Below are 12,148 nucleotides of genomic sequence, written 5' to 3' on the forward strand. Positions count from 1 at the left end.
GAGACGGGGAGCCCCTACAGTATTTGGTTTCGTCCCAAAGGTCAAACCCTCGTTTTCCTTCACACCCAGAGTGTTTCACACCGAAGACCTGTACCGTTACCGTAGGCACGTCAGCAGCAGCCATGAACGCGATGCTTGGGAGAGGGAAGAAAAAGGTCACCCTTCCCACCCGGCCGGAGCCGCCGACTGCGGCAGATATCCTGGAGGACGTCAAAAACGCCCCAGAAGATGACGTGGCGTTTACGTACTTCAGAAGACGTGAGCAAGGCAGGAACATCAGTTTCAACATACAGGGACTGGCTACGACAACCACCACTGGTAAAAAGTCAAAACCTTAAATCTATAGCCTTACTATTATTAGAAGGAAGCAAATATTCGATTGATTGTAACGTTATGTATGTGTATATGAAGTTGCGTGTTTGTGTATCATATGTTTGTTTACGTGCAGTGGTGCGTGCCAGAGAATAGAAGGACGTCATATATGTAGCTTCACATGATAATCAGTACATGCAAGTACATGCTTTGAAACAAGGATGTAATCTTTCACTTAAACCTCTATGAAATTTTGATAATCTTTGTTATCATTCTCATCAAAAGGCATATGGATTTTAGATCAATCTTACACATTCACTTTGTTAAATTATACTGTAATCAAATATTCTTATTTTACAGACCCTGGAAAACATGGCATCATGAGCGACTCCTTTGAGGAACAGTCATCTGGCCAAGTCAGGAAACCTTCCCAAATCTCCCAGGAGGACTTGCAGGATGATGTGGACGGGTGCTACGAACAAGCCAGAACTTACCTCGAGCTGAACACTAGACTGGAGAAAACCAAGACTGAACTGAGACAGAAATGTGAAGACCTGGAAGTCATGGGCTCAGAGCTGACCAACTCTATACAGGAACTTAAGAAGCAGACAGAACATTCTGAGACATCGTGAATCAACAAAGGGGATACAAAAATGTAATCAAGAATCTATGTACTTTTTTTTAAAGTGATGGAATAGAAATATACAAACATTACCATTACAATGGAATTTCACATTTTTACTACCTCTACAATGTAATAAGATTAACAGCAAACATCTAGGAGGAACCAACATCCAAAAAAAAAGGTACAGTTAAGAAACATCGGTTTGGGCTTTTTGGTAGTGCCATGACTTTATCCTCACAAAAACCATGCTGTTATGAGAAAATACAAGTTACTGTATTACTCTACGTATCCACACCTTTTCATCCATTTGAATATTACAGACAGGCTGTAGATAACTCCATTTCTTTGACCCCATGCTAAAAACTTACCCTCCATTCTTGTTGTATGCAACACTGTTCCAATACATTTACATATGTACTTGTTTGATATGGGTGCAAAGATGAAAATTTTCCAGTTTTGGAAGAGAAATTATGTTATACAGAGGAAAAAGCATACTACTTCCTGTTTTTCCTCAACCATTCATCCACTAATTACAGCTGACTTAATCTTTGTCATGCATCTGTAGTACATGTACACAGCCAGGCCATTAACCATTAACAGATAAAAGAGCACATTTAAGGTTTTGTATGATCTTTAATAGTTCTTAAAATACATAACATATAAACAACAGTAAATGCCATTCAAGTTCCACTTTATTGGATCATCTTTAATCTTTGGCTTCACAGTCATTATTAAAACCACCAAGAGGTACCTGAATAAGTCATCTTGATGCAACATAAAATATAAAAGCTAAATAAACAAAACAGGTTGAATGAGACTGCCTTGCCACAGTGGACTTCACTTTGCTTTGAAAGATCTCCAAAGGTAAGATGTTTGGGAAGCTCTTCCAGTCAACGATTGAGATCAAAACTTACTCATGATGCAACATAGTTCCTTTCTTCTGAATTCTTGGCTTGAATTCAAATTGTTCCTAATATGGCAGAGCAAACAGGACTTGTGGAATACTTTTCTTATATACTAAACTGGGAACTATTCAGGTCATTAGCACCAACATGTCACAGGTCAGGTATGCTGCAATAGATATTCAGTTTGGTAGCAGGTCCATTTGGAACACTAGTATCAGGGGAAGAAACAACAACCAATACTGGAAATCTTCGGCAACAGTGCTTTCTTCAAAGTCCAAACATTAAGTAACACAAGGCATCCATCTCCTGTCTTCAAGGTTTACCAAGTGACAAATGTCTTTGTTTTGATATCAGTTTCTTTGGAGATAAATAAAGGATCAGGAGAGAAGCATTCCCCCTTCAGGACTCAACAAAGTCATGGATTGCAGAGGTCAAAAGTGGAAAAGTCATGGATCACACTTGCACAGTAGGTCATCTAGGTTGTCGGTTGTTTGAAGAATCTTGTAGCCCTATGAAAGACAAAAACAGGAACATATTCAATGTCCACCATAGAGACTACATGTAAATGTACTCTTATACCAACCAGCATCTTATAACATCTAGATCAACTTTTTGCAATATTTCATATGAATAACATAAGTGTTTTTGATAACATGGTCATATCATAGCTTAAACTCACTAATTATAGTGTACATACCTTACTGAAGGCCTTCTTGATCAGTTCAAACTTGGGGTACTGATACACTGCCCGAGCTGTGTTGGACTGGTCAAATGGCTCTACATGTGAACAGATTCAAGAGTCATCATACGGCATTACAGGAAGACATTACATATAATGAATTGCTCTTCAGGACACTGATACAAATTTTAAATTTCTACGTAGTGTTTGCACGATCAAATAAAATATTAACGTTCTGCTAGGATAAAATTTGTATGTTTGTGCTTCATAAAGAGTCTCTTTTTATCAAAATATCCAAAAGAAATTGACAGCTCAAACCTTCAATGGAGATGAATTTTTCCCGCCACTCCCTGTCATCCTGCAGGCCACGTTTCCTCAGCTTGACGCCCAGCCTCACAGAGATGACCTCCTCCTCAAAACTGTCAACAGCAGGTTCAGGGGCATGTATTAATACATTTGTTACATTCAGTTAAATAGCAAAGGATGACATCTTTAAGGATGCCAAAAACAAGAGATGCCTGTTCATCCTGATGAAGACGACAGTGGTCGCTTAAAATTTTATCCTTTGTACCCTTGTGTTGGAATAAAGTTCAGCATTGTACTATAATTACTACCAACACAGACAAACTTCCATGATAATTTAATAGACACATGTACTTGTATATCTTAAAATACAAAAAAGGCTACCCCAAAAAAGTACTAAAAATACAACATGTACTTTATGCACCTAACCGTTAGAGATAGTCAAAAAAGCAACCAACTTACTCAAACACATTTGTGTAGTAGCTGAGCATTCCCTTGAGCAGCTCTGCTGGTGACTGTGTGTTGGCAGTTTTGTACGGGGGAACCCGGCTCACGTTGGCTTCCAGCTGGTCCACTGTCAGGTGCAGGGCAAACAGCTCCTACACAAGCACAGGTTCTCATGTCAACAATAGTCAAAGAATTATACCCATCTCTCTATGTTGAGGTTTTGAAGAGGTAATGTATATTGGAAACTTAGGAATTATTCAATCTTTTACAGTTAAAACATTTGTGTTTAAATCTGAAAGGAACATAATCTGTGTATAATTACATGTAGCGAGAAGTACATTGTGGTTCATAATGCCATATTGTGACAAATATGTGCTTCATAACTGGATTAATGTAAAAACACAAGTATGAAATATCAAAGAAACTGTTTAAATACTGACTGGGTAATCCCTCTGTATGGACGGAATGACTGGCGCTGAACAGCCCACTGCAAGAGAATAGAATATCAGTACGTTTAATCATCAATAAAGTTGGCCAATAACTTCAACATGACCATAACACATGTATACTCAGTCACCACATCACAAATAGGACTGAATACAAAGAATAATTTTTACCACTTTTTTATTTCATGAAAGAAAAACACTCAATTTGTATTCTTTCAAGTTACCCATGAGAACACATATAATTACAGCATTATGACATACAGTACTAGAGTTGTCCCTACCTTGCAGGTAGTGCAGAGTCATGAGTGTTAGTGAGTAGGAAGACAGTGTACTTTGGCTGGCATCATTGATCCCCTGTGCACCTGCCCACAGCTTCACCAGGAACACCAGGGGCCGTACTCTCCAGTCCACTGCACACAACACAACACAGCAGACATTCTTTAAAACAAAGTCTTAGGACCAGTTTGCCAGCCTGAGTGCCATCTGTTTTGTAACAGGGCTCCTTGCTCTTGCTATCCCATTTCAAAATGGATGGCACCAAGGCTACCAGTTTGCCAAATGGCAGCAGAACCATGGACTGCCAAAGAAATTCATGCATCTACAGTGTAATTATTTACTTATATTTCCTGACATGCAGCAACAATGTACTCCAAACCCAGCAACATGTTGTGATCAAAAGCTACAAAATGTATTTGTACGTGTCCGTACATGTATAAAAACAGGATAAATAACCCTCAGTTTTACAACATCCTTCAATAGTCCCCCACAAGCAGCAGAGAACATTTTTTTCATAGCCACCACAATCCTGACTCTGAGTAGTTGAGCTTACGTCGAGAATACGCCTGTAGAAGGAAGGTGTTTCTGACACCAGTCAGGTTGTTGATGTTGACATCACACTCCACACCGCTGGAGGTGAAAAACAAACAATGATTAGACATACAGAGCTGTTGAGTTCAACACAACTTAGTGGTTGAACTCAACAGCAAGCATCACTGGCTAACAATTACTTCATACATGTACAGCAATCAAAGGTAGTTGAAATCAATTCATAAAGTTATCCATCAAAATCTAAAATGTGATACGCCATTGTGTGCTTGAATTAATAAGCTAAAACTGAATAACATTTCTACTAGACTAAAGACCAAACCACAAACACAGCAAGGCCTCTAGCCCTATACCCATATAGTAATTGATTGTAAGAATGTATGAAATAACAGAGCAGATGATTACAAACCTGACTGAGTCCTTGAACTTGAGAATGGGAACCTTGGCTCGGATAAGCTGGGGTCGCTGAATGAAGGCTGTCAATATGCAAGATAACAATGAGGAACCTGGATCCATTGTTACTGGCTTACATAAATACAACTTTCAATGATGTCTATTACATTGTTAGACAACTAATCATCAAGTCAACACTGAAAGAAATGATTCTGGGATGATTTTTTAAAATTTTAAAACAAAAGAACTCTGACTTACGACAGATTCGGAGAGCTTTGTTCACAACAGCTAGGATCTCTCGTGCCTCTCCTCTCTGGTTAATCTGTAAGAAAAAAGGCGATCTAGATGGTAAAAGACTAGGGGGGGATAAAAACTTGGAGACATTTTGGACCACATTCTTCTCATTGCAGCATCATCCTGCAGCAAGAAGTAGCTTCAGCCAGTATTGTACTGAGGAAGGTAGCAGAAGGACGACCAAAATGTTTCCAGGTAAGAAGAACTTGGTTGTGTAGAAGAAAAAATATAAAGCTTATATCTGATCTGCAATTAGATCTTTCTGTATGTTCAGGAAGCGAGTGACCATAAGATCTTTCTGTATCTGATCTTATGACGAATGGCCATAAGATCTTTCTGTATGTTCAGGAAGCAAATGACAAAGGCTAGGACTCACGTATCTCCTGTTGGCCAGGATGAGGCACATGTCTGCATCACTGTCGTGACTTCCAAACCCGTTCAGCGATGACCCAACAAGGTAGAGTGAGGAGTCTGAGAGGGACAGACATGGACATCTGATGCGAATCAACGTTAACTGTTTGTTTACTTCCATAATTGACGACAGTGCTTTTACAGGGAAGGCAATCTTAGTTCTTACTATCAACAACTACAGACCAATGCTTTACAGACTGAATCCCTTCTGTCCTCCCCATATCAGTACTCACGTGGAATGACTCCTTGTATGATGTCAGTGAGGGCATCCTGGAGACGAACTTTCCTCTGCAGGTCATAGTTGGATTGTCTCTGGGCCTGGTACCGCTCCAGCATCTGAAGGGACAACTGCAGACCAAGAAATACATGTCTTGATTAATACATAGCCCATCTAAACAGGAACGAGATTGTACACACTGTATAAAGCAGATGAGAGGTATTTACATGTTTTAAGGAAATGAAAAGTAGATTACCTTGTCCAGTTGTTTGAGGTCAGGACTGTTGTCTGGTTCTGGAATGAGTGGCAGCTGCAGGTCAGAACTGCTCTCTGAGTAATATTGCCCCTGACATTGCTACTGTGGCAGTTTCCTGAGGGTTTATCTGTGACGTCCACTTTCATCTGCTTGGCAGCTTTGTGGTTCTTTGGTGGTGTGCTGACTGCGTTTAGTCGTTTTCTAGTGGCGATCGGCCTGTTGTTATTGAGAGTCACTGCCTGTGCAGTTGACACTGGCTGCTCATTTACATTCACACCGTTATATGCTGGTAGCTGATTGCTTGGTGCTTCAGGAACATGTAGCCTGTTGTAAAGAAGCTGTGGATTGATTAAAGTTGTAGCATTATGCATAGGGTTCTGATTGGTCACTTGTCTGTTGATGACATTTTGGAGGAGAAGGTGGTGCTGAGGGAGTGCGTGGAACTGCAGGTTGTTGTTCTGCAGCTGAGGAGCCTGGAAACACTGTCGCTTTGGGTCCATCGTCTCCACTTCATGTCGACGTCTGCAAGAAACAAATATGAGGGTTAGTGAGAAAAACTGATTGGTTATACTGGACTCAAGTGAACCAATAGACAGCAAGAGAAAAAAGCCATCTAAAAGCAAACTTACTTTATTCCTCTGAGAGGACATGTTGTCATCCCTGTTATTTGCATTCCTCTGGAACATAAAAATGAATATGACATGTTACAAATACAAATACATACATATTAAAGGCCAAAGTCTTCTACACAAGGCTGCTGGCTTACAGACCCATCTGAATAGACATATCTAACCCTTAACAATCGTTCCAGAGTGTGGCTCTGACACTGGCTCAAACCCTCGCCCTTTGTATCCTCAGATTTTTATCCATACTGCAAAGATAGAAAATGAATGAGAATCAAACAGTAACTTAACTAGCTTTTTAAACTCACTTTTGCTGTCTCATGTTCAGCTCCAGTGCGATGAGTTCCCTCGGTGTGGGAGGTGGGCGAGACAACTGTGCATGCATGGCCTGGAGTACGAGGGGATTGTACGGGAATGGCGGGGCTTGGATATTGCTGTACATCCCGACAACTGTTCCTGACCAAGATTCTTCACCAGAAATTTTGAGGGCTCAAATCTCTGAAAATAGAGTGTACATGTGCTGTAATGGCATAACTGATAAATCTATCTTCACTTAAAGTTAAAGTTTAACATAAGAACAAAATATATGCTAACAATATAAGGCTATCTACACATTGAGGATTCAGGGATCTCCCCAGAAATTTAGGACAGAATGGAGGAGGGTGCGAAATATCGGTAAATTTGACCAAAGAACCCTGGAAAAGGGTGTAAAAACACTAGTTTTGAAAATTAACAGGGTGGAGCTGAGATAAGGACTGGGTGGAGGAGCTCCACTGCTCCATTGTTTAGGGAGGTCCCTGGGATTCCATGAACAATTATCAACTGTTGATTTATCATTCCTTATCAAAAATAGTTTTTTGATAATCAGCCAGATTTTATGAGAGTATCACTTTGCATGGGGACAGAATCGGACTGATCGCTTACTCTCCACCAGGCCTTCCTACAGGGGTACGGATCATAGAATTCGGTAAAGTAGGAAAGAATAATTGGCCAGTAGACTCAGTCTGCAGGAAGGTTAATTTCTCCCTCTGGGTAAATTATTAGTAACTCTACAGTGGCCAAACTCCCTTGGCCAATTATTCTCAACATTCGGCTAAACTGCACTGCTCCTAAACCCACGTTGTTAGTCTGGTAGAGGTTTGCAAATGCAAGATTTGGTCTGGTCTGCCAGGCTGGAGTGTTGGGAAGTTGTCGACACCCAGAAATTGGGGTTCCGGTGTAACCACACTGTAGTGTGGGATAAGTAAATGTTGCCATTGCTTCTATGCACTGTGCCACAACTGTTGTATGGGCTAAATCATGCACATGTATCAGACTGCAAGTTAGAGAATTCCTGCAACATCTTAATGCAATACTGTAATACTATAATATCCTGCCTGTATTTATTTTTAGCCCAACAAAAAATGTGCAAAAAAGTTGTTTACTACTTGCATTTTTTTTCCAGGAATCTTCTTTTTTTTTTTCTAAAAAATTCTCTACAAATGATTGAAGGGGATTTCGAGCCCTATCTATCACTGAAATAAATTATGTAGTTTTGCAGATTATTGTTACATATTTAACGTTCTATCGTAATTTTGCGACAGCAGCTTTCGGGAATTTCCGAAAATTTGGGGAGCCCGCGAAAGGAGCTGTCATGATCAGTCCTCTAGTCTCGTCAACCAACTTCGCAAAAATGAGAAATAAACACATTTCAACAAAATTCACATCATTCGTTTAAGGCCCATCTTCTCTGCTTCATGTTAGAGAACAGCATTAGATTAGGTATTGATTTTATATTTCACGAAAAACTGTAAAATTTTCTCATAAACTATCTTCAAGAAAGATGTCCACGAGCGCTTACCTGCCCCAGTGACCGGATTGTGCACCATTTCTGATGACGTTTAGGGGAGTACACTTTTCAGAATGGGGGTGGGAAAATCTAGATTAAATGTGATTAGATACAGAAATGATCAAAATATACTTTAAAACTTAAATAAATGAAATTATACGATGTATTGTTATTGTATGATATGGGTAGGTTATATTTTTCTCTCTGATTATTGTATTCATAAAATGTTGTTCCCCCTTTGAAAGTGACTCCCCTTTACACAATTTTCTATTACATCATCAATCTGTGTGAAAATGGCGGGAGTGTCGTGGAATCTGTGACGGTTTCGTTTAGTTCTTTTCGATATTTCCTCGTGTATTTCCAGAAATTTAGACGTTTTGTAAATATCTACACAAAGTAACGATTTCTGTATATAAGTAGAAATATAAAAGACACCAAAATGAGCAGCGTCGAGGCGTATGGACCCAGTTCTCAGTCGCTAACTTTCCTAGAAACCGAGGAGAACGATCTGCTTATGGGAGCGGACACGCAAGGGACCGAGTTCGACTTCACGGACTTCACCCTCCCCTCCCAGACTCAGACGCAGAGTCAGGCAAGTCAGCTGGAGCACCAGAATCTTCACAGTCAGGTAACGAAAACGAATGGCGTCTTCTTTTGGTCATTGTCTTTTTGTTCAGGGCATCGGAGAACGATTGAAAACAAGACGTGTTGCATAACTAGACCACACGTTTACGCACGTTGCATCCAGACACAACCCTGCACAGTTCCGGTTGTGGTGAGGTACTGACCAACTCTCCTATGTGGCAGTAGTTCACGCATACAGGAGGAAGGGCGTTGGTGTTCAGTAAGTCGAGCTGCAGATGTTGATATACCCTGGCTGTGAAATCTCTAATTCTGTAACCTCATGTGGAAGGTTGTTCAAATTCGAGATGGTTCTTGCAAATTTGGAGGAGAGAGTTGAAACATACTAAATGGCGAGTAACAGTAGCAGAGTCTCCTGGCTCCCAGGATTCGAACAGCACTGAACCCAGACCTGCCACCCCACAGACCCAATGCACTAACTGCAAGGCTAAAATTATAAAGGTCCGGACTTAAGAGATTTAATAAAATTTGTCATTACGCCATGCGTGGCATATCAGAAAAGTGATTTCTACACTTAGTTTGTTAGTCCATCGTAGAATACAGCGATGCCGGCCGTTTGAAGCTGGGGATAGCGCCTAGCGTTCACAAATTGGGCACCGCCATACCTTTACAATCCCGTAATCGCGAAGTTCTTAAGGACTTTGTCAACGTTTGCATGTTCGCAATACTTTCTCTGATCTCATCAGTGCTTTCTTATCATGATCAGTGTGCAGCACATTTTTAGCCTGGGTGCCATCCTCCACAGTTTCTGCCAGCTCCCTAATGTCGCTAGCTTGTAGCCTACCATGGAGACTACAGAGGATGGCGCCCAGGCTAGCACATTTTGCCATTACTCATAGGGCCAACGTGGGAACCACTGAAACACAAAGGGGCAAATGGTCGAGTCTACTGACTCCCGGGATATGAACCAGTGCCAAACTTGTGTAAACCATGAAAATATACCACCAATACAGTACAATCAGGAGTCAGGACAGTCCTGCAGGCCCTTGTCTGTAGGGTGTAATCAGTGGTACCAAAAAATAAAGGGACTCCTCACATAATTTATCAAGCAGGCGAGAATGATGCATTTTGAATGCTTAAAAAGTTAAATGATCGATGAAAATGTGGTAGGAAATGTATGTTTCAATATCAGACAGATTTCCTCATCCAGAATATTTTTGCATTGAAATTGCATTGGATGCTTTTAAGGTCAAGTTAGCAGTCTACATGTAAATGGTCTCCTTGCAGACTGTGTCCACTTTGGCCCACTTCATCCTGGGCTTGTCAGGACAAGCTCTCAGTCTGGTTTCTATTCTTGGCCCCTTGAACTTAGTATGTCAGACCATCTCTTTGCATTGGTTGTGCCTATAATTAAATTCACAAAAATTGTAAATGCTCCCTGTACTATGTTTAAAATCTCTGAATTCTTGTTGATTCCAAGCAATTCATTACTAGCCTCTTGTTGTTTGTTCAGTAGTTTCCCCTGAGAACTTGTTGGAAAGTTGTCACATACTGGTACTGAGTGAGAGTTTGTCACACAGACCAGATATTCAGTACCCAGCATATCTAAGTTCTAACTGCCATCCTACTGATCTACTGTTTAGCAGCTTGATAGCGAATACCTGTGCAAACATAATCTAGAAATGGATATACAAATAATTGGCTGGGGTTGAGCTTTGAACGTTTTTATGATGTTATTCTTCTGTTAATACTGATTTTAGAATGTTTTTAATAGCTGTTGTATTCATTGTCAATTTGATTTGATAAGTTTTTGCACTGTATTTTACTGCTAATGATGCAGATATATGTAGGATTTTATGCCATCTATTTGTAATAATTGGGTCCATGTTGTAAATACTCATATTTCATGCACTTCATTGTAACATGCCAGTCAATATTCAATATTGAATCTGATCCACCCTTACGCAATCATAGCGGTGGACATGATCAATGTTCTATGTGAAATGATAATTATTCTTTTTTTGGCGATGCTTCAGGGGCATGGGAGACTTCTAAGGCAGAACAGCTGCATGACATGTTGATAACGCACAACAATAACAGGAAGTGGGGGAGGGGGGAAGGTTTGAGGAAGGGTTAGAGTGGGTTAGGGTGGAAGAGTTGAGGAAGAGTTACTGGGGAGGAGGGAAGATTTGAGGAGGGGTTAGAGTAGGGGAGGGGGAAGGGTTGAGGAAGGGTTAGGGTGGGGAGGGGAAGAGTTGAAGAAGGGGATGAGTGGGCAGGGGGGAAGATTTGAGGAAGGGTTAGAGTTGTGAGGGAGGAAGATTTGAGGAAAGGTTAGAGTGGGGTAGGGGGAAGGGTTGGGGAGGGGTTAGGGTGGGGGAGGGGGAAAAGTTGAAGAAGGGGATGAGTGGGAAAGGGGGAAAGATTTGAGGAGGGGTAAGAGTGGGGAAGGGTAAGATTCGAGGATGGGTTAGAGTGGGAGAGGAGAGAAGAGTTGAGAAAGGGTAAGAGTGGGGTAGGGGGGAAGACTTGACTTGAGGAAGGGAAAGAGTGGGGGAGATGGAAGGAGTTGCAGAAAGTGCTTGGCTGACTTCCTCTACCCTGGCAAAATTTCAAATGGATATACAAATTATTAGTTACAACTACAGTCGCATGCAAAATTATTCAACCCCTCTTGTATTTTGGAGAATTTTGCCAAAATAAGGAAAATTACAACTGTAGAACATCCCTAACTCATGTAAGTGATTAACAGATAGTTTATTACAATTTAATATCAGAGAAAAAGTCAATATTATTCCATAGTTCATCTGAAATGGCAACTTTAACACAAAAAGCAGGTGGCAAAATTATTCAACCCCCTACGAGGATTCCTCTAGAAATTCGTGCAGCACCCTTGTAACTGCAATGGCCTGTTGCAGACGGGAACGATAGATTGTCATGATATTCTGGCAGTGCTATTTGGGGATTTCGGCCAATTCCTTGTTGGCGAATATCTCCATCTC

General features: G+C 40.7%; 3 protein-coding genes across 3 annotated transcripts in view; 2 read left to right on the plus strand and 1 right to left on the minus strand.

Annotated features, from left to right (window-relative positions):
• The first annotated feature begins 57 nt into the window (after positions 1–57).
• Positions 58–1,509, plus strand: LOC109463047 (UPF0449 protein C19orf25 homolog). Its single transcript, XM_019759739.1, has 2 exons — positions 58–318; positions 673–1,509. Exons 1-2 carry the CDS (start codon positions 123–125, stop codon positions 942–944), a joined length of 468 nt encoding a protein of 155 aa, XP_019615298.1. The 5' UTR covers positions 58–122; the 3' UTR covers positions 945–1,509.
• A 41-nt stretch (positions 1,510–1,550) lies between these two features.
• Positions 1,551–8,777, minus strand: LOC109463048 (poly(A) RNA polymerase GLD2-like). Its single transcript, XM_019759741.1, is given in 16 exon segments — positions 1,551–2,351; positions 2,540–2,619; positions 2,840–2,940; positions 3,287–3,423; positions 3,712–3,758; positions 3,999–4,127; positions 4,547–4,623; positions 4,952–5,018; positions 5,194–5,257; positions 5,606–5,700; positions 5,874–5,988; positions 6,114–6,145; positions 6,148–6,635; positions 6,743–6,790; positions 7,045–7,234; positions 8,577–8,777. Coding segments are annotated over 15 exon segments (1,677 nt in total). The 5' UTR covers positions 7,179–7,234; positions 8,577–8,777; the 3' UTR covers positions 1,551–2,288.
• A 57-nt stretch (positions 8,778–8,834) lies between these two features.
• The window catches only part of LOC109463046 (regulator of nonsense transcripts 1-like), a 22,221-nt gene continuing 18,907 nt past the window's right edge, over positions 8,835–12,148 (plus strand). Inside the window, exon 1 of the mRNA XM_019759738.1 lies at positions 8,835–9,192. Coding sequence (XP_019615297.1) covers positions 9,004–9,192 — 189 coding nt within the window. The 5' untranslated portion in view covers positions 8,835–9,003. The remainder of the gene's footprint in view (positions 9,193–12,148) is intronic.

The sequence above is a fragment of the Branchiostoma belcheri genome, unplaced genomic scaffold, assembly GCF_001625305.1.
Source record: "Branchiostoma belcheri isolate BF01 breed outbred unplaced genomic scaffold, Haploidv18h27 scaffold121, whole genome shotgun sequence".
NCBI lineage: Eukaryota > Metazoa > Chordata > Leptocardii > Amphioxiformes > Branchiostomatidae > Branchiostoma > Branchiostoma belcheri.